The following is a 21,848-nucleotide window of genomic DNA, read 5'->3' on the forward strand; positions in this document are numbered from 1 at the left end:
GTAAGTTGTGATGTCTCACTTTGTCACCCATTGTGTGAGCGCAAGCCCAATTAGCTGTGGCATTCTTTCGGCCCTGAGATCAGTCAACACAGAAGCCCTGTGAATCATTCCACATGAAAAAATGTTGTCTAATCTGTGTATGCGTGCCGACTATTTCCCTGAATGAAATAGATTAGGTCCATCAGTTGGTTTGACCAAAGTTTATGCGAGTATGTTGTTAGCCAATGTCTGACAGTTAACTGGACAGGGTGAAGCTGGTTGTTTAGTAATTTGCATAGTGTAGTGTTAGTTTTTCATGGTTGTACAGTATCAGATCATTTTAGGGGCTTGCCTTGTCGTAGCTCACTCACTGGACCCAAGTAGAGTCCCACGGCGTTCCGTCGTTGCGGCGTATCCCAGAGGCTTCTAAAGCCAAGCGGTTTATATAGTCCTGAGCATTTGAAACTCGTTAACCGCTGGCGCTTGTCACACATCTCTCCATTGTTTAGCACAATGAAAACTGCAGGTACATTTGAGGCAAAATATACGTAATTAACCGGCAGCGCCCGCGTTCATTTTGTTAAAACGCTGGTTGGGTTGGTTTTTACGATAGTAAGCGAAAAAAGAGGCAGTGCAACGCCGGCACGTGCGGGAGGCAAAGCAAGCACAAAAAGAACAGAACTCCCGCTGGCGCTGTTTCATGCAGGGGGCGCGCAATCACTGTGAAGGCGGGAAATTTTAAATGCGTTAAACAAACCTCCGTTGAATTCATCAGGAGAGGAATGACAGGGCGGCGAAGAGCGTGATGGTTGGTAAGAGTGAGCGGATAACGGCGCCACAGCCCGTTATGGCAAATCACTGCTCTGCACTTCAGGCAGCTTTCACATTGAGTAGAACGGCTTTAATTTTTTTTTTTTTTTTTTCGGTTGTTGGTTGCTTATGTAATTTGCTTGCTCATGCAGGGCATAAGGCAAGCCAGTTCAGGGACCAAGAAGAAAGGGGAGATCCAGTATTTGGACCTGGACTTGGATTCGGACCCTGGACCATCGCAAAGCCCCCGGTCGCCGGAGCAACGCCCTGGTGGCTCAAGCACTGTCTACCGGACAGTGGACTTTGTCAAGACCAAGGCGTTCAACACCACCCGGCAAGATGTGGAGGAATCTTACCGCAGCCACAAGGATGGCGAACCGTGCAAGTGAGCCTGGGAACTCCTGGTGGCGTAGTTGTGTTCCGGGTCACCAAAGTTGGTCGATTCACTTTACTCAAGGTCATTAATAGCGCATACTTTTGAACACAGCAAAGCAAGTGGAAGAAAACCAGCCAAGCTACTGGGACTTAAGATTACTGGGCATACTTCTAGGTCTTGGGAGGAGCTGTTTGATCTCGAGGCCTTCACCTCCTTTCTCTATGGTTGCTCTTTGGGTACGCTCGCAATAATTTAAGCGGGTCTTTTGAAAGTTACAGCGACCTGCTTGATGCGTCATAAGGCGGACATACGGGACAAGTTTTTCTTTTTCCCCTGGTGTTGCGCGTTTGATGATGGCATAATCAGCTCTGCTGTTGGAAGCATTTCTTTTGCACGCACCATGGCAACATTTGAGTTGCATTTATTAGTTTAAATGTGTTGTCTAGGGCTCTGTTGTCATTTTTATTGAGGACTGAAATGCTGCTGGTTTTCCAGTTGAGCAACTCTGCACGTGTTTCTAATTTGTGCGCGAGGTGCAAGACATTTGCGCTTGATATTGCCTTTGTGTAGTTCTAAAATTTAGTCTCAAAACTGTGTGTGTCATATGTAATAGATATATTTTACCTTTAGGTTGAAACTTCTTAGTGATGAGGACGTGTGTTGCAGCCAAATTGTTTAGCTGCCATGGCAGTTTGTAGACTAATGAACAAACAAACGAAAAAAATCTGTCTTCATCAATGCATTTTTTATCCATTTTATTATTAGGGGTCAAGTTTTATGTTCCTTCGGAAGTGGTGTTGCTGCTGCATTCATCAAATAGGCCATCTATTCATAGATATTTATTTGAATGCTTCACTTGTTGCATTTTTGTTCGTGCATCGCAGACGGTAGTTCGGGTAGTTTGTACATAGCGCGTGGTCTCTTCTGAACAAGTTGTGCAGCCTCTTGCTTAGCACGTCATGTCCTGCTTCAAGCATTTTATTTTGTTTGTTAACTCGCAACTGTATGTGCGAGTCTGCAGACGAGACAGTTTTTGTCCGTTTCAGGCCTTGTAGTATGTGATACTTGTTAGCGTGTTTTCTCTCGAACGCTGTATGTGTGGGTCATTAGAGTTATGTGTCTTCGTAGAGTACAATGTGAATACTATAAAGCTAGGCTGTGCCTTGGAACAAATGGAGGTCTTTTTGTGGGCGATGTGAGATGTGGTGCAGGAATGCATGAACTCTGATGTCTGGGCACCTGTTGATTGCACTGCAAAAGGACACCTTGTGTGCCGTGTTCCATTTCTCGTTTAGAACAAATCCAGTTTGGAACAAAGGTTACTTATTTTTAAGCTTTGTGCTGCTGAGAGAAGATATATTTCTTTGTATGTTGTACAAACGACTGCAACTGTGGTAGTGCAAATTGACAAAGCGATTGTGCCGTTACGGGCTTGCTCCGTTAAATTGAGATAGGTGCCTTCATGGCGGCGTTGCCACAGTTTTGTGCCTGAACATGGAAGTTGTACGGCGTTGTTGTTCAAATGAAATAAAGTAGACTTTTTTTATCGCATTTTCTCGCCCTGTGTGACTGTTCTTTTTAGTTTTTTTTTTGCTGGGTTTGAGTTATGGTAATTAGTAGCCTTCACTTCGAAAAGATTTCTTGCCAGAAAATGCCAGCCAAATCATGGTGATACAAATTGTGCAGATTTTCTTGTGTTTAGGGCTGCAAAAGCTGATAACCGTGCACTTGGTGGGTTCCTCATAAGATTATCATTGTCCTGAATTTCTTAATGCTGCGTCATTTCATGAAAACGAATTCATGGCCTTCCTGGTCCAGGAATTAGAGCAAGTCGGAAAATACTGATGTCAAATTGGCGTGCGGGGTTTGATGCAGCTGGAAGATGCCCACAAACTTTAGTGAGAAGTGTACAATATGCACAAAAAGCAACTCTGGAAACACAATGAACCCGCCGCGGTGGCTCAGTGGCTAAGGCGTTGCGCTGCTGAGCATGAGGTCGCGGGTTCGATTCCCGGCCGCGGCGGTCGCTTTTCTGATGGAGGCGAAAAGCAAAAACGCCCGTGTGTACGAGATTTCGGCGCACGTTAAAGATCCCCAGGTGGTCGAAATTAATCCGGAGCCCTCCACTACGGCGCGCCTTATCGCCTGCGTTGCGTCGGCGCGTTAAACCCTACAATCAATCAATCAATCAAATCAAATGGAAACACAATGAAAAGTTATTCACGAAGGTACCATAACGGTGCATCTCATAGCTAGCATGATAAAATTGCTAATTTGCAGGTTATACGACTGCATTACAATATGGCACAAAGTAGCAGAATTTGCACCCAGGTTCAAATTTTTGTTCGCATTTCATTCATTGCTGACCGTACAATTGTAGAAGCTCTGAAGTTGGCTGTCTTACCTCCTAAGCACTGACCATAAAAGCAACAAAAAATTTTGGGGAGGGGGCTTTTAAACATCATAATGCTACACCTTGGATGTTCTTCGAATAATTTTGAAGCAAGCAGTTCAAACAGCTGCAAAAAGAAAAGCAACCAACAGCTGCCATAAACACTGCAATAAGAACTCAATTGGCCACTGACTACGAACTATACGTCAAACACAAAGCAATTCTGAAGACCCTGTTGAAGAATAGCGAATTGCTTTGTGTTTGAAGCTAGAAGTGCAAGTCCTGAGCAGAATTTTTTAGCAACGGCTCGAAACGGAGTTCCAATGCACAGCACCATTACTGCCACGAGGAGTCTGTGTTTACGAAATCACTATGAAGGAGAGGAATGGTTATTTTCTCCGCGTTGGATCTTGTTACCACATGCAGGCACACCAACCACACATGCATGAGCCAGAGGAGAAACTGCCAGTTCGGAGCTCTTTAGTTTTTCAATGCACCAACTGTGATTCAGGTTATCCCACCATTAGGCTCATCTAGGTTTGGATTGGAAATGTTCATTGAGCATAAAAGTTGGTGGCTTTCGTAGTCCAGAAATCCGCGAGCCAGAGCCTGGGTGTGAGCAGTTAGGTGTTCCTAGAGGTGTCGCAATAGATGGCTTCATGCCTCGTGCACAAGAACTGAAGCTGTGGCGTTTCCCTCCCCGTATGCAACTTGCTTGTGTTATGCAGCTAAGCAGCAGAGGAAGGGGGGCAATGCGGACATGCAACGGCTCAATGCTAGGCTGCACTTCTTGCTCCAAGGTCAATGTCGTCAAAAAGTATCTGCAGTTCAGTGTACGAGTACGACGTTCCTTGGCATACCAACAGTCAACACGGTTACTTAAAAATTAGGCCTAAACGTAAGACATTTGGTCTAATGCCACACTTTGAAATCTAATGTCATGAACCAGTATGCTTTGGAAAAGGTACTCACCGAACATAAAGCTGCGGGTACCAATTGACACAACACCCCAAAGCCAAACGTTAGGCCTAGGCCGGCACGCACCGGAAAGTGGCTGTGGTGGTGTCTTATTGAAGCGTTGACAGCTGTATTGCCAATGACCACCACCACTGAGTGGTCAATGGCAAGTACAGCTTTTTAACAGCAGAGCATCTTAGGCCGACACAAATCCGTCTGTCAAAGACAGAAAACCCCGAAGCCTCAAGAAAAAATTACCACCGTTCCACTCAACGTGAAAGCTGTCGGAAGTGCAGAGCAGTGAATCGCAAAATGGGTTGTAGCGCTGTTATCTGCTCTCTGCTACCACCCAATGCAATTCAAATTTCCTGCCTTCGCAGTGCTCGCGCAACCCCTGCCTGAAACTGCTCCAACGGGAGTTCTGTTCTTTTTGTGCTTGCTTTTCTTCCCCTATGTGCCGGCGTTGCACTGCCACTTTTTTTCGCTTACTGTCGCAAAAACCAACCCAACGAGCATTCCGAACTAAATGAACACAGGTGCTGCCGGTTAATTACATTTTGCCTCAAATGTACACCCAAGAACAAAAGTTTACGGATCACAAAACCAGCAATTTTGAGTTATTTTTCTGCTGCATGGCAGCCCGCGGTACTATGTGCGGTATTTTTCATTACTTCAGTAACTATACATCTGGCATGCAAACGGCAAGTTTGTCGGGCTGCTACCAGAAGAGAAATAACCTAGAAGTGCCATTTTCCTGGTACTTAAAACTTTTGCACGTGGCTGTACTTGCAGTTTTCTTTGTGCAAACAATGGGGCGATGTATGGCAAGCACCAGCGGTTCACGAGTTTCGAATAGTTATGGCTATTTAAACCGCTTGCTTTTCGAAGCCTCTGGTACGTCCCAAGTGTGGTTAGGAAGGTCCCGGGAATCGAACCCGGGACTTTACACCATGGAACCAGCAGCCTAACCACTGTACCACCCCAAAGGCCCGAGGGATGCGGGTTAGCAGGTGTGGGGAACAATAACATGTGCAACCAATTGGAAAGAAAAAAAAAAGCTTCTCGTGGACAGAACCGAACCTGGGTCCTTCGGGTCATGAAACATGGTATCTATCCGGTTGAGCTATCATCGCATACCAGGCGCACAGCATTTTTTGGGGGTTGGTAGCGCGGGTGTTGGCTTTGGACTTGGTCGTGGGTTCTAGCACGTGCTCACACGGTACACTTTGGGAGATACGCGAAAGCTTGCGTACAAAACGATGTGGGCCTGCCAGTCTTGGAGAACTTTCAGCAGCAAGTTCAGAAATAAACGTGATGACATATGGAACACAAACTTGACACATTACTAAACTTGCAAGAAAATTTAGGTCGGCTCAACGGGCCATGGAACAAATAATGATCGGAGTAACACTTAGAGACAGGAAACGAGCTTCCTGGATCAGAGAACAAACTAGAGTAGACGATATCATAGTTCAATTAAAGAAGAAGAAATGGACTTGGGCTGGCCACGTAATTAGGCAAAATGACAATCAGTGGACTACCAGGGTGACAGAGTGGAGACCGAGAGACTGGTCCAGAAAAAGAGGAAGGCCAATTACTTGATAGAGCGATGACATAAGGAAATTCAGAGGCAAAGAATGGACTCTAGCGGGGCGAGACCGGAGCGGTTGGAGGTGACGATGCAACGGCCAGGTCTCCAACAAAAAAAGAAGGCCACTACCCCTACAGATTCTCAAGCCTTACACCACTAGTGCAAGCTGTGCCAATTCTTTTTCTTTTCACTTTTTCAAATTAAATTACTCAAACTTTACTATTCGCACACATTTAGTGCTAAGCTTTTAAGCCAATGCACACTCGAGAGCAAGGCAAGCTTTGTTAAAACAAGCCTTGCCTAGTTTCAAAGGGAAAAAAAAAAAAGTCTGTGATGGTTCATACATTGATAGGGCAGTGACAAGTTTCTTGTATGGCGAGTGTCACACTGAAGACAAAAAGAACGAACCAGAACGCCATTCAGTCACGCTTTTATTAGTATGCCTACTCAATAAGACTCATAAAAGACAAACTCCACAAAAGCAAATAAGACGTTTTGGTTCAGTAACTAAAAATGAATGCATTTAAAGAAACTTACGGCACCCGCCCTTCCCAGTCATTTAGGCCTATGAGTAGCACTCAATTTACGACACACACACAAAAAGAAAAGGCAATTTTCAAGGGGGTGCCCAGCTACTCGAGAAACAATTCAATGCAAGGCATTTCATTTTCAAAATAAAACTAGGGCCAGGGGCCCTTGCGCTGATCCCAGAGAAGGACCAGTGCAAAAAGTGGGCAACTGATTTAAAGAACCTCTGGATATTTACAACTGACTGCATTGAGTAACGCCGTTGCTCTCATATAAAACGTGTGCTTATATACAGGTATGTATACTTTTTCTCTGCCATCCAGGTAACAGAATAACGGGCCTTCCCTCGGGCCAAGCTGATGTACTTTTTATCTACATTACACGAGGAACGCCATGGCGACAAAATAAGGAGAACGTCCAGGCCTACCAGAGACGGCGCTGTCGGCATACGGTGCCCGCTACTGAACAACAACAACAACAACAAACGGTGAAATCTGCAGGCACCTCGCAGCAGCCTCACACGGAAATTTAATCCCTCTCACGCCTCCTCCAAGTGTACAGTCGCATCACCTCGGGGCGTCCACAGACGGACGCCATCAAGGTAGTTTGCAGCGACTGACAAAAGCACAACAAACAGTGCAAGAATCACATCTCGAAGGTGCTTGCCAGCTCGCTGCTTCGCCAAGTAGTTGTGCAAGTGCTGGGCATGCGTAATCCACTCCACCCTCACACCTCCACAAACTTCCTCACTCGCACAAACTGTCAATGTGCACAGCACAGCACACTTCTTTCGCCCGTCCACCAATCCCTCGCAAAATGGTGATGTCGCCTGCCCCTTCACGACTAAATAAAAGGATGGTCACCCACGCGCACATTCAGCACGGTGAAACACCACTCTCGCCACCCATCACGACGACCGAAATAAGTAAACACACACACGGAGGGCTCGATCACCAATTTCGTCTGGGCTGCTAGGGCCTGCTAGTGATGGCTAAAATAAAAAAAAAGGGCATGAATGCAACATGAATGAGACAAACTTGCATTGCACAAATTGCTAAGCCTGCAGTAATGTCCTCAAGCCTCTACTCTGCCAAACAGAGATGTAAAAAAATACAGTTAGCGGCTGTGGGGAAGAGGGGTGGAAGTGGTGCTATGGCACTGTGCGACACAACCGCCACGCTTTTATTTCCTTTCTTGAAGACAGCCGAGCAACCGCCTGCGCCAACTCACACGCTTTTCTTCTTCGTGCCCAGCAACCAAGCAGCAAGGCCACAAACGATGGGCGGCGTGTGCGGCGGCCAGTCCCGAGCTCGCGCGCCTCACAGTTCCGCCCACCTCACGCACACAGCACAGACATCACCCGCCTTCGGCACAATCTTGAGAATTCGGGGGAGGAGAGAAAGTGAGAGGAAGGAAAGTACAACAGAAAAGAAGCGAGAGGACAGCTTTTTCCTAAAAGTGTTCCGGGTGGTAGCGGTGTGCCCCGACAAGCGCACATCATCACGCCACCGCCATTTCGCCACCGCTCTCCCTCAGAGCGGCAGCGGATGACGACGGGGCCGGCGGCGGCGAGGGGGGCATCGTCGTCGGTTCCTCGTCGGGCGTCGTCATCGGAGGCGGCTCCTGGGGCGGCGGCTGCTTGTCGTCCTCAGCTGTGTCGCCCTGCCGGTGGGCATCCATCTGGAGGAGCTCGGGCGAGGCCGGCGCCACGACCTCGTGGTCGAAGTGGTACCCCTCTTCCCGGTGGGGGCTGGCCGGGGGAGACGGGGGACAGGGCAGCGGGGGCCGGGCACAGCGGCGAGCCAGCTCCTCGTACGGGGCCCCGTTCAGCAGGCACACCAGCACCACCGTCATGTTGTCGCAGCCCAGCCCGCCCATCTGGCAGTCCGGTGCCAGGCAGCGGGTCATCAGCTCCTCGCAGATCTGATGACCAAGGCAGACCACACATACAACAGAGAAAACCGTTTACACCATGCCTGCAGTTTGCTCACTTTGGACGACAAACTAGGGCCACCTTGTCCCAGGAAGCAAATTTGGCCAAACCCCCATTTGGGCATGCAGTAATTATAACTTTTCAATCGCTCCGAGTGATGCGAAGCAATAGCAGAGCGGAGAAGTGGTCCTGGTACGGTACCTGGTACACCTGCGCATGTGCACAACCAGTTCTACCGCCACTGCGCACGCACAGTAGTGACAGTCGCCTACCAGGTACCGTACCGGTTCTCTGCTCGGCTGCAACTCTATTTTTGCCGGCTAACAACGCGAATTGCACTGCACTGTCGGTGCACGAAAGTCCCAGTTTCTATTTAAAAGCCTGGCAGTGCTTCGATTTGCACTTGCAGGTGCAACCCGAGAAATGAAAACATGCAAACAACTGTTCATTACACTAATTTATCTTCATGAAATGTGACACACACACGTCACTAAATCACTCGACCCACTTGGCAGCCTTCACCACAAAGCACCACCATACATCAAAGCTAGCAGCATAAATGAGGTTTATGCACAGGAACATCAATTCACTGGCACTGCTCGGCAGGCAAATGAAAAGAGCAGTCCAGAAGTTGCATTTCAGGTACAACAAAGCCGCTGAAAATTATCAAGCAGACATTGTAGTACTTATTTACCGTGTAACTTCACCCCCAAATACACTACACCAACTAGGAGCACATGTGGCCCTTTTACACAGGTGCCATACATTCCCCCGAACAACCGTTTCACAAACAGAAATGCTGGGCTGTTTCGTTTGTAAGCATAGTGCCAATTGCTCACACAGACAAGCAACACTGCACCTGTTCAGGCTCCATCTTGGCAGCTATCCGTGCACGCACAAACTCCACCACCTCTTCATTGGACAGCACATCCCAAATCCCATCGCAGGCCAGCAGCACAAACTCATGGTCTGGGGTCAGGTTCTTCACAATCACATCGGGGTAAGCTGAAAGGTCAAAGACGAAACGGGGTCACACTTGTGGGACTTTGCGTGCAAGCTGAGGCCATATAAAGCCAAGTTCAATAGACATTCTTAAATCAAAGAGCTTAAATGAGATCAAGGTTTGGATGCTGCAGATATGCACGACTGCCAAAGCCTTAAAATCGCACAGGAACTTCCCAATACATGCTTACACAAAATGTGAAACATGATGCAGAAGGGGCATTTTTTTTAAAAGACACAATCGACAGTTCGGCTAGTTGGTTTTGGTTCATCGTAAACAGTGCCTGAGGACACAGGCGAGAAAAAATCATGTACCCCTCTATTTAATGACGATGATGCTTGAACACAAAGCTTTCTCGCGATGGATTCTTTGGTTGGTCAATCCGACATTGCAAGTACGTGCTACTTTGGAGGAACACAACACTTTTCTAGAATACCCACCGCAACTCTTGGGTGTGCATTCTGTATGCCTAACATTCGGGTTTGAGGTGTACGGCACAAATTGGTACCTGTTGCTTGGCGTTCAGTGAGCAATTTTTTTGAGTGGGTGCAGGTTTAAGGTGTTAACCCCTTAAAGGAGCCATGAAGACAAAATACAAGTTGGGTTTATTAGAAAGACTGCTCAGTCCCGATAACAATGATACCAATATCATCGCAATCTTCGAACAAATAACGGAGATATGAAAGAAAACGTGTGAAGCAGTCGCGACCCCTTAGCCAATTTCCCGCAACTTTTCTATGACGTCACGGAACCTTGCTTGTGCGATTGGCGGCCGCCTAACTGACCTGTCGCGAGGACACATGACTGGACGTCTGTAATGGGACCTCTAGTTCCATTTTACCGCATTACTTGAATGCTAACATGCACTTAACGCACTGAAAATTATGTTTTATTGTTGGCCCGTACGACGTCATTCTTGCTCGTAACACGTCACTGTGGCGCAAAATTTGAAAGTTTTTAAATACTTCTTGCTTTTTTTTCGTTAAAAAAACATCTTTTGTGGCTGTAATGGAGCTGAGTGAGATACTGAATCCTAGTTCTTTCAAATTAAACCAAGTTGTATTTTCTCTTCATGGCTCCTTTAAGGGCTTACGACGACCTGAGCTCGTCATGAGCAGTTGCCATTATATTGCTTATGACGAGCTGTGCTCGTCACGGATATATTTCAAGGCTACAAGAGGCTTATGACGAGCCCAGCTCGTCAAACTGTGCTTTTCTATTTACAACATAGATGGCAGCACGGGTTCCACCACTGGCGCTTGTATTCAATGAGAGCTGTGGCGGGAAGCGCCACGTGACCTGCAGCTCAGCAAGATAAGAGGACGAAGAGGACGGGCAGCGGGGTAGGAGCGTAAGCACGCAATATAGAAAGACAAAAACCAGGAGGTGTTCGATCAGGTAACGCGGGTGTCGGTCTCTTCGTTCTCTCTACATTTCTCTGTCTCGACATGGGGGTTCACACCACGTTCCCATTATGAGAGTTTCCACACTAGATAGCAGAACAGGTGGTTTCTTTCCCGCACGGTATACAAACATGGCCTCATCCATGTGGTGTTCTGGTGCAAAAAATCTGCCTCCTTCAGATGATAAAAGCAAGAGTGATGAGGATATCGGCTGTGTGTTTGATTCTTCAAGTAAAGAGGACAGCGATGACGTTTTTACGAACAGCGACTCCGAAGAAAAAGACAGCCGCTATGATACGATGGAAAGCTCCCGTGAATGGTACCGCATAGACCCCGAAGAGGCTCTCTGCGTAGTGCCGCGCTCTGAATGCTACCACACAGATGGTAGCCTCACCTAGCTTCAGGTGAACTATCGAGGAATAGTGCGTTCTCCGCGCGGCAATTGAAACCCAGCCTTTACTTTGTGGATGTGCAGAAATTTATTTGTGAATATATTTGTTATGCCCCAGGTATAGCGTATATGAAGTGGAGAATGACCAATAAAACTTTATTATATGCCGTATAATATTTTAAATATGATTTTTTTTATTTGAACAAGCTACTGAAGCATATCATCTCATTAAAAAAATTGGACATTTTAGAACATAATTCTTTCGTTTAATGAGCCCTTCAGGGGTTAAACCCCCCCCCCCCCCCCCCCCCGAGATGTGACGTTAGGCCTAACGTTCTAAACCTCAAAAGGGGAAGTTAGGCCTAACGTCTTGTGGCTAACAGCCTTCTGGCATGGCATCCAGAGCAACGCTATTCTCATCCTCCTACATCGGCCTGCGGGTAACAGCTGTCGATGTTCTCCTCACCACATGATGTTAGGCCTATTTACGTCGTGATGTCGCACACCAGCGTCACCTCTTCCCTCATCTTCACATCAACCTTTGGCGGAGCGTGTGTGACAGAGCTGTCACCAAGCTTTGCAAGGAAGCGTTTTAATTTTGCTACACTTCACCAACGATCATCATCACTGTCAGAAAAAGTTGGCTTTCCTGCAAGGCATATTCGTATTACGGACGCCATCAGTGAGAATACTAAAGCTTTGCTGCAAAGGGGGACACGACAACGCTGTCATGTATCCCTTCTTCTCTTGCTTGTGTTCTCAAGGGCTGTTTACAATCATGTGCCCCAAACACACACACAAGATCACTTTTGTCTTCTGCCTAAATCATAAATACAGCAACCGTCGTGTCTGGAAATTGAGCCCTAGACATTGGAATAGAGCCCTAGAAATCTGGAATACAGCCCCAGAGCCAAGAAGATAATAGCGGCACCTGGTGGGCGAGGTGATAGCGGCCACAATTCACTCCGTGGCTGCGCAGCAGTATGCCAATCGCGGCTGCCGCGCAATTTCTTCTCCCACAACAGATGCCACTAGCTTAACCTCTGCCAAGCGCTTGTGACGTCATCTAACCGCCCAAGGAAGCGTCGTTTCCTATCCTGTCTTTTTCTCATTCCGTGCCCCGCAGTGACATTATCAACCTGGTAGCCATCGGCTAAGCTACACTATCACTCCCAAGCCAACATTCTAATTGCTTTTTATCTTTCAGGCATGACTTAATCGGGAGCTACACATCTGCTCACAATTGTGCTCAGCGCCTTCTACAAGAGCATCTGCTTGCTTGTACTACGGCAGAATGAGCGGGTACTTTGCCATGTACCATTCTAAGGCATTTGTAATGCTTGTCCACGTGGCGTGCCACTCCCTAATGTTACACAAGACCTCTGTGGCTGGAAGAAAACGAGACGGGTGCCTGCTTCAGATAGCAATGCGGCCGCTGGAAGAGTGTTTGGTAAAGTCCGCTTCGGATTTTGTTGCAGCAAAAGGTCTCATAAAGTTAATTCCAAATTCAAAGAGTGACACTCACCAGTGACTATCTGCTCCTCCGGGGATTTCTTTTCATTCTTCTTGAAGACAAAATCGCCAAGGGCTCTGGAGAGAGCCAGGTTACCTGGGCAGAAAATGTAGAGGCACATAAATACCACAAAAAGCCATGTTGCACAAGTTACTCTAAAACCAATCCACAATAGCAGACCATAACAGGATTGACATGGACCAAAAAAATGCAAGGTCCACGAGGCAGGCAGACTGGGGGTGAGCCCATTGCATTGGTTAGAAGATACTACTAAACAACCTGGACACTACGCAGCTACCCTGGAAGTGACATAAGCACAACAAATTCCAAAGGTGTCATGAAATCTAATTGCCCTTACTGTGCCTTTGGACTGTATTGGATTGGCTTCGCGTTACTGGCGATGGGCAACCTTATCTCGCTGGTGAAATTACAGGCTGGCAATGCTTACCACTAGCTCCCTGTAAAGTAGGTCCTTTTTGCACAACAAAAGGCACATGAAACAAACAATGGTGCAGGCAATAAGTGGGGTTTAGGAACATTTAATCAACATTGTACTGGTAGTGCCTCCCTTAGAAGCAAAAGCTAAGTTATGAAGCTAAGAGGATGTTGGGTTGGGTTGGGTTACGCTTTCAGTAATTTTGTAGGTTGCAACTGACATCAACTGCACAACATGTTATGTACCTGGCAACCAGAGGACAGTACCTATGGCTGCATAATATGATAATGGAAAAAAAACAGTCTACTGTTTAATGGTGCTGGCTTGCTAGTTTCAAAGGAAGTGTTCTGCAGGCCGAACACACTATGCAACTAAGCTTTGCCATTATAAATTTTCCTTAACGCTCACTTTTCGTGCTAGTGTTCTATCAGGACAAGAAATGACCTGGCAATTGAATAAAGCACACAAAATGTACCGAAACACCGGGTCCTTAGTTAAAGCAACGAATGTTAGTTAAGCACATTGTGGGACGTCCCAGTTTGTTTTCCATCTAACATAAACAACTGGCAAAAATAATGGAAAAAAAAAGGGTGATCCTAGCTGTACCATTGCTTTGAATTAGGCGTGGCAATTTGGCAACACTGCTGTGCTTCTGTTCTCATTCTGGGGGACACACTACACGCAACCGAGAAAAAAAGGAAAAAGTAGAGAAAGTGCCAAGCATGTTTATCAAGACTGCCACATGAGTTTCCATTCCCTATAACATTCACAGACGGCAAAAGAAAATGTGACGCAGTTTCTGACATGGTAAATTCTCGTACTCTTGGCAACACCCATAAGCCCCCGAGATTGAAGTGTGCGCACCATTGACGCGGTTGAACTCGACCCATCCTCCGGCGGCAATGATGCGGCGGGTCTCAGATTCATTGCTGGGCTTGTGGTCAAAGGACAGCTGCTGCACGTGCCCTCCGACGGAGGCAATGGCCCGGGAGTCGCCCACGTTGCCGCAGTAGATGCGGCCACCCTTCAGAAGCACCACCACGGCCGTGGTGCCCGCCAGTTCATCCTTCATCGCCTCATCTGGACAAGGGGAGAAAAGGAGGCGCCACCATTGGCAGAGAAAGCCAGACGGCGACGACACCAGGGTGGACAGGTGCAAGGAGGAAGGCATTAGCGTCACGTCACCATTAGGTACCAAGAGGTACCCTGGATTAGTTCAGACCACCTGAGGTGCTTTGACAAGCACTGAATCGCACACACAGACAACTGTTCTGAACTCTGTCAGAAATAGGAGTTGAAAGAAGACCCCATATCTGTCCTGTTTGCTTGCTTGTCCTTTGAGTAGTTGATTATGGAAAATCTCATACAATTACACTCACTTCCACTCCCCCCCAAATACAAGTACTTCTCACAAAAACAGCAGGAGCACAAAACACGGAAAAGCTTCCGGTATGTGAGCTTTATGCCTTTCAAACTGCCCATAACCAAAAGACAGTGTACGACAGCACCGTTGGTAATCAGTGGCAGGGCGCAGGTCATATAAATGACAGCTCCAGGTTGGAATTACAAGCCAAACAATGACCTACACAGTCACGTTGTATGAAATCTGAAGGCTGCTAGAGAATTTCAGTCACCACCTCTAAACAGGGTGAAGTTCCCTTGCAAAAAAGCCACAGGTCCACTTATAAAGGCACTGCTTCTAGTAAACAGGACATAACCAATCACACCAGCAAGTGAATCAGACACGACGTCCTACCTTTAAGCATGTCAGAGTCGACTTCCAGAAAACCTTTCTTTATGGCATCAACAACATCTCCTTTTCCTGAAAATAGAGAGACAGAGAGGTATAAAAAAACCTTAGTGCCAGTCACTGAGGAAGCGACATGAAGTTGTGGTGCATACTGAGGCAGTTGTTCCACGAATGGCTACCACCTTCCGTGTGCAACCATCATTTTAGCATTAGTGACTATAATGCTATCTCCATTTATGTTTATGCTGCTCCTCCAAAAATATACCTTTGCATAAATTGTATACAATGCACTCATCTAACAAGTTTTAATACACACACACTTAACCTCTGCTGAGCATTTTCTTTCTTCATCTCCACTGTGTTAACTACTAAAAATATTACGCCCAGAAGGAAGCTTCTTAAGGCCGACCTCCATCCAGCGAAGTTGCTCGGCGAACTTGGCGCGGCGGACGCCGCGGTTTGACGCGCCGCTCAGTTTTCGTCCACCCCAACCTCCATGCAACGTGATGCGGCGAACGCCGCCGATGGAAGACAGGACAGGAAGTACAAGGAAGTACAAGGCTGTGATTGGCTGCAGCTTCAAAATGCAGTTTGCCGCTTCCGGTCGCGTTCGCCGCAGCGCGTTCGGCATCTAGCTCGCGTAGATCGCCGGCGAACAGCCGTATTTTCGACGCCGGCGGAGGAGCGGCCGCCGCCGGGCGACGTTCGCCGCCTTTTCGTCGACATTTCGCTGCATGGAGGTCGGCCTTTATGGGTACTATTTGTGCAGACAAATGCTGCTCTAACATAGGCGCCGAATGAATATACTGAGTGTATCAGAAATAGGGCCAGGCATATGTACAAGCTGTATCGGATATTGACGATCTTTTGATTGTCGAAGTGTGTGCTTTGTCACAAACTGGTAAATTTATACTAAAAACCGACATTGTTCTTAATCTGGGTTTTAGCCCCCTCACCTTAACATCAACTCCCATGACAAACAGTTTTGGTTGAAAGAATTCCAACAACATAATACACGTAACTCTAAAACGCTTCTATTGGGCCAGTTGACACACTCCATGTGGCCTCAACACCCTGCTCCCTGCCACGCAAGGTTTACGCACATTAAGCTGCCTTACTGACAAATCCATTAGGTTTGCTGTTGCAACAGTTTGCTTTCAACCATAAGCATTCGTACGTGCACTCCCTTTTTATGCAGTTAGCATGCCACTAAAGGCTCCAGCACAGCATAAAAATCCAGCTGCCAAACACACTCAAAAACTGGAAGGTGTTCCAATTAACAAAAGTCCCAGCAATTTACTGTTTTAAAGGGATCACTCATGACTCTTCATGCAATAGCCAAAAAGAGTGAATTTGCAAAGTACAGCAAGTTTGAATTCAAGTGCAAAAAATTCCTGTGTGGCCTTACTACATGTGATGGCATGACCTTTTAAAAAATTCTGCCTCCCCTTTACTCCATAGCTTCACCCCTTCACTCTATAAAGAGTGAAGGAATCAAGACTAAAGGCCTGTTAACACTTGTGACGAAAGCTAGGGAAAGCGACGAGAACTCTGTTCCGCGACGAAAATTGGTCCCAACGACCATCGGACAAAAACGATCGTCGTGCGACAAAGTGAGAGAGTTCCTGTCGCTTTCGCTCACTTTCGACGCAGGTGTGAACGGGCTATAACTTTCAGCAAGCCTTTCAGGCATTTCAAAGAAAGGTTATTTTGTGTGTATTTGCTGCCTTGGCCCTTGAAGTTTCCAGCTTTTTTTTTTTTTTTTTTGACAGGCTCTTTCCCATTCCCTTCAGTTTAGCAAAGCTTTCCAGCACACTGTCAATGGCTGCCTTAACAGCTCTGCAAAGATGCCCAACTAAAACAAGTTACTTGAAAATAACCAACGGTGCAAGAAACCTACAAAAGCAATAGAAAACAGAAAGCTTGAGCAGATGTTATACTGTTCCACACACAGCAACCGCAGAGCAAAATGCAACACAATCAACACTGTTAAGCACTTTGGATTGCAATGCCACCTGCCTTTGATTAAACCCCCATCACTGCAGGTACATCTTGGAAGCTGCAGTTCAGTACTATAAAAAATTGCCGCGTACCTGTTCCTTTCGTTGCAAATGTTGACAAAAGACGATAGTCGACTGGCGCCCCTGCTAAGCAAATGCCTCCCTTCTCTTTCCCACTCACCTCTCATGCTGTTCCCTTCCTGTCTCGTTCCTCCCAAGATAACACACTGAGGTTTGCTCAAGCCAATTTAAATTTACCACGTTCCACCCCTCCAAGTCGGGTGCCTCGATACCAGCGCTGCCGTACGACGGAAACGCGTGTGAATCGAGGCATCCTACTACGTTTATAGAAACGCCTTGCCCTACTTTACAAGCGTTCCCCGCGGAATGTGGAACCTATCTAGTGGAACCTTTTGTTGCTGTTGCCGGTTGATTTCTTAAATGCTGCCAGGAGCTGTAGTAGCGCGGGCAACAGCAGGCGACGGTTTTCTGCAGTTGATGTAGTATTTCATTTGCTACCGCAATAACCAAGAATCCATAAATTTTTAAATAAAGGGACACTGCAAATATCACTTATGTGTTGATTTTCTGCCTTATGTTTGCGTGATGTCATGTTCAACAATGTTGACAAGCATGAACATTGATATTGGACTTCGACATTTAGATTTGGCTACGGGTATACAAGTCTACTCTGCAGCTTCTGTTCCACTTTGGCCGAGTGGCTGAAACGAGTCACAGACAGACAGTCAGACAGACAGACCAGAAAGACTATCAGCTTTAAAAGTGAATTGTCGAGGAAGTAACAGTACAGTCATAGTGTTCAGTAAGGGTACAAAATTGTGCTTACGATATGACGGCTGAGAGACAATCTTGCGATGAACATGGCTCCCAGCGTACTGTGCCACCTTGGCGCCTCCATGGCCGTCGTAGACGGCAAAAAATGCCGCGTCTTTATCTTCAGAGAGGCTCAGAAGGTGAGTGTGCGCATCCTCCATGTCTGATTAGCGGTGCATGTCAAGGCTTCTTCTCACAGCGCAAATGCGTAGAGAAGCCCCGCAATCAACAACACAGCTAGGCATTATGCCTGAAACAGGCTGGGCACAATGCCCTGTGCCTAGGAATCACACAGCAATATCATGACAGGCGAAAAAAAAAATGAAGCAGAGGCAAGCAATGCTGTCTGGACACATAAGAACAAAGAAAATGGGCTTCTGACTTTTTTCTGAGCACAAGCAACCCCATGTTTTATGTTTTGCAGACACTTCAGCTAGTCACAAGTGCTCCCTTCAGACCACATAGTTTTGGTGACCATGAGCACACGACATACTCCCATGACTGCGGAATAAAGAAACAGCTGACATAAAGCCAGCAAGAAGTTGTTTTGCAGTGAACAAGTTACCACTGACAGTAGAACTCTGCTACTGCAACATAATCACCTTTCTTTTGGCTGAAAACTTGCACACGACCTCTGAAAGACTGTTACACTTGAGCAGCTGCAAATGACTACAATGCAAGCAATTAGTACCGTTTTTCACCCCATGGTATCCCCTGCTACAACTTTAGACGCAAGCTCTAATATTAACGTGCAAATCTGACAGCTTGTTTCCTAGCTGTGTTGAACAGTCACAATGCAAAGACAAGACAATTACTCAGGTCTACAACTGTTTCCAGTTCTAACTTTTGATGATGACTTCAAAAAAACACCCAGCCATAAAGTCGAAAGTGAAAGTAATAACGTCAACCTTTAAATAAATCAAATTCCCTATGCTGGCAGCAGCAATAGAAAATGTGTCATGGCCTTCCCTTTATTGTATGCTTTTTCATGTCAGGAGAGTTACATTTACAAACAAAGCTTCCCGACCTGCCAATTCTATAGTCTTCCTATCTTAATACTGCTCTGACTTCTGGCTCTGTGTTGGAAGTCACCTGGCCTTCACTACAGCGAAGATTGTACTATGAAAGCTCTTAAGTGTGCACACAACAATCATGTTTATCACTGTTTTATCACAAGAAAACTAATTTTGTAAATGAACAGATCTCAACAGTCTTTCTTCTGGCTGTTTTGATGATGTGCAACATCGTGAATGGAACCAGCCAAAATGTTAGAGATAAGCTTTTAACATTTTGGCTCGACCTCATGGCATGTTATATAATTGCAAAGATACTCAATGTTCGGTAATGAAAACCTACGCTCTCTTCTTTTTTTAGATATTCACTACCGTAACTTAATAGCATTGCCTTTCGGCCACTGTTCAATTTAGATTTGTGGCAAAATAGGCCCTCGACTTCAAATTGTAGTAGCATGTCTCGTCAACGTTTCCAGCTGCTTAAAACCAGTTATGCATTTTGCACGTATTGTATGTAAGCTTGCAAGAGATGCTGTGTGGTTTGAAATTTTGCAACTCGACCCCGGGATTAAAGAACAGCAAGGTAACAAAATTTCCATCACACACACAAATGCTGCGATTACGTCATACATTTACAGGAACAATGATCGGTTCGAGGGGCTAATACAGAAAGCGGGCCAAAAGCTGGAATTGCAGCATCACTTGCAAATTTTTAAGTAGGATTTACCTGTCTTGAAGGAATACAAGCTAACCCACTTATTTAGAACATTCATGAACAAGATCTAGCGGCTTCCGATGGTAGGGTGGGTGGTTATAGTAGAAATAGAAGCTTTTGCAAACCCATGATAATGCAGAAATGAAGCGGCTCTACAAACATCTTTATGCGCTATTCACTGCCGGCCAAAGTATTTCGTCAGGGCGCTAAATAAAGCCAGAAAGTAAACAAACGCGCAACAAATGCACAAGCGTGCGTTGGCTGCGACGTAAACACCGAAGCGGTTCAAACACAAAACAGCAGAAAGTGAAGGATACTTATGCGCCATCCTTGCATACAAGATGCGCCAACTTTCACTTGGTCGTTCATACAACTCGACGTCTCTTTAGCCGTTACCGGCTCGGAAAGTGTTTGGCCCATAGTGGCTGAAATCAAAGCAGTTGTGGGGGAAGAAGTCACGGACATGCGTCAACACAAGCGGGGCAAAGTAAATCGCCGGTGTCTATTGCGGCTACAACAACACAATGACTGACATCTTGGTTGCCTCAGCGTAGCAAACGTTTACGAGGAAACAATTACCTATTTACCGCTGAAGTCCACTTAGCAACACTGCTGCAGTCATGCTGACGAAAAGGGCCTTCCCGAGCGGCCTTCTTTTTCTAACCTCCTGCTACTAACAGCGCCGCCAACAACTCATACCTGCACGAGCTTTACAGTGTCACACCAGAGTTAACCGGTTTACAGAAGCAATCCACCGTGACTCTCAAACGTGCATTTGTTTATCACGCACCAAGAGGCTCCGATATCCGCTCACCCGTTCGTCTGTTACTATCCTAGGCCTATTGCTCGTCCCGAGAGGCACAACACCGCTGAAAATTAACGAACACTTCTGAACTGTCACCTCATAACACGGCAAAATGGGACGACCAAGTACTGGCGGGAGCGCCGATAACCTCCGCACGATAAATTCAATGGGCGTGCTGCGCTGCGCACATCGAACGATAAGTTGGTTGCCCGTACGCTGTTCGCAGGTCAGTGAAACTCTTCCGCGGAAAAATAAGGCAAAACAAAATACGCTTAGGGCTAATTACGTGAGGGCAAGAAAATAGAAGGGCGCTTTAGAGCCTTGAAGAAATGACTAATTCGGAACAAACAATATGCCACATTCGACGGACGCATCACAGTGCTACGCTCACCTTCTCTTCGGGCGCGTTACTCGGCTTGGCTGCTCGTTCCAACGGTGAGCTTCTTTTTTTCTTTTTCAGCACGGTATCATTCTGCCCTCGCGTAGAAATTCGTCCCGAGCAGCGTCAAAATTTTGGTCTTACACCGCACGTCTTTTTTTCGCCTTAATTAATCAACGATTCATTCGTAGTAGAAACTTCCCTACTCGCCGTTCACGCACTTTAGTTGACGCAGAATCCTCCAGGGGCGCTTTTTTCGGAAGCGGGAAATAAAAATAACAGCATAAAGTTAGTACTTTCTGTTCTTCGAACGGTTAAAATAATGTTCAAATGGGATAGCGGCCAACTTAAGGTACGCGGGGGGCTCAGCTCAAATTTGGTCCATAACTTCGTTAGCTTTTGAATTCAACAGCGCAGGGAGCGCCATTGGAGCGCTGCGAGCGCTTTTTTGCCCTCGCGCTGTAGTAAACAAGCCGGTAAACGTAAACCACGCGCAAGATTTTCTGAGTGCGCTCGTGAACGCGTACTGTGTGTGCGTGCGCGTAACATTACTTGTGCGCGACTTTGGACTGGAATTTGGTGCCATGAAGCCTCCACCTAGGGGCCTCAACATTACCGTCATTCTTGGAGGTTTCGTTGCAGCGGTGTGTGCGGCGTTGTACCCAGTCGTTATTCACCCGTACCTTCACGTGGACGAGTACAGTAAGCAAAAAAAGAGACATGCGCGCTGAAACAGTGTTTATTTATTGTGCTTTCAATTTCAGAAAAAGTTCAGCAACAAACACGAAAAGACATTGACCAGGAGTCTGTGCAACCTGGAGGTAACCGTGTTAGCATTATATAATACAAAATTTGTCGTTTTTAGCTCGCATGACGTTGCCGAACAATTCCGCTTTTCTTCTCTTTCGCAGGAATGAAAATTTGGTCCGACCCTTTCGGACGAAAATGAACTCCCTACCGACTAGCACCGCAGTGCTAGAGCGGCCACGAGTATGTCTACCATGGCTAAAACAGTAGCAATGGCTGTGAACCAACACTTG

The 21,848-nt window shown here is 46.5% G+C and overlaps 3 protein-coding genes across 6 annotated transcripts in view; 2 read left to right on the forward strand and 1 right to left on the reverse strand.

Moving 5' to 3' along the window:
* Dos (daughter of sevenless) overlaps positions 1 to 2,716 on the forward strand; it is a 12,694-nt gene extending 9,978 nt beyond the window's left edge. The window contains exon 8 of the mRNA XM_077703078.1: positions 942 to 2,716. Coding sequence (XP_077559204.1) covers positions 942 to 1,178 — 237 coding nt within the window. The 3' untranslated portion in view covers positions 1,179 to 2,716. The remainder of the gene's footprint in view (positions 1 to 941) is intronic.
* LOC144174399 (putative protein phosphatase 2C T23F11.1) lies at positions 2,156 to 21,134 on the reverse strand. Of its 4 annotated transcripts, none has more exons than XM_077703080.1 (8): positions 20,821 to 21,134; positions 19,942 to 20,049; positions 17,910 to 18,059; positions 15,069 to 15,134; positions 14,177 to 14,392; positions 12,889 to 12,972; positions 9,426 to 9,571; positions 2,156 to 8,556 (listed from the first exon to the last, which is right to left on the reverse strand). In XM_077703080.1, the coding sequence occupies exons 2-8, from the start codon at positions 20,042 to 20,044 to the stop codon at positions 8,134 to 8,136; spliced, it is 1,188 nt and encodes a 395-aa protein (XP_077559206.1). In that variant the 5' UTR covers positions 20,045 to 20,049; positions 20,821 to 21,134; the 3' UTR covers positions 2,156 to 8,133. The 4 variants fall into 4 exon arrangements, with proteins under 4 accessions (XP_077559206.1, XP_077559205.1, XP_077559207.1 ...); XM_077703079.1 differs by lacking the exon at positions 20,821 to 21,134 and adding an exon at positions 20,716 to 20,814; XM_077703081.1 differs by lacking the exon at positions 20,821 to 21,134 and adding an exon at positions 20,439 to 20,639.
* Positions 21,135 to 21,239: 105 nt separating this feature from the next.
* On the forward strand, positions 21,240 to 21,847 carry LOC144174400 (small integral membrane protein 20-like). The gene is made up of 3 exons (XM_077703083.1): positions 21,240 to 21,510; positions 21,573 to 21,629; positions 21,720 to 21,847. The coding sequence occupies exons 1-3, from the start codon at positions 21,393 to 21,395 to the stop codon at positions 21,755 to 21,757; spliced, it is 213 nt and encodes a 70-aa protein (XP_077559209.1). The 5' UTR covers positions 21,240 to 21,392; the 3' UTR covers positions 21,758 to 21,847.
* The last annotated feature ends 1 nt before the right edge of the window (position 21,848 follows it).

The sequence above is a fragment of the Haemaphysalis longicornis genome, unplaced genomic scaffold (genome assembly GCF_048455015.1).
Source record: "Haemaphysalis longicornis isolate Haplotype H1 unplaced genomic scaffold, Haemaphysalis longicornis Haplotype H1 scaffold_3, whole genome shotgun sequence".
Taxonomy (NCBI): Eukaryota; Metazoa; Arthropoda; class Arachnida; order Ixodida; family Ixodidae; genus Haemaphysalis; species Haemaphysalis longicornis.

Bases quoted from the DNA above. Each gene is read 5' to 3' on its own strand.
- LOC144174399 (XM_077703079.1), bottom strand. From the start codon at position 20,803: ATGCGTCCGTCGAATGTGGCATATTGTTTGTTCCGAATTAGTCATTTC. The intron at 20,050-20,715 runs GTAATTAGCCCT...CTTTGATTTCAG, and splicing joins TTCTATTTTCTTGCCCTCAC to CCACTATGGGCCAAACACTT. The intron at 8,557-9,425 runs GTGCAGTGTTGC...CTTGGTCATCAG, and splicing joins CCAAGATGGAGCCTGAACAG to ATCTGCGAGGAGCTGATGAC.
- LOC144174400 (XM_077703083.1), top strand. From the start codon at position 21,393: ATGAAGCCTCCACCTAGGGGCCTCAACATTACCGTCATTCTTGGAGGT. The intron at 21,511-21,572 runs GTAAGCAAAAAA...TTTCAATTTCAG, and splicing joins CCTTCACGTGGACGAGTACA to AAAAAGTTCAGCAACAAACA. The intron at 21,630-21,719 runs GTAACCGTGTTA...TCTCTTTCGCAG, and splicing joins GGAGTCTGTGCAACCTGGAG to GAATGAAAATTTGGTCCGAC.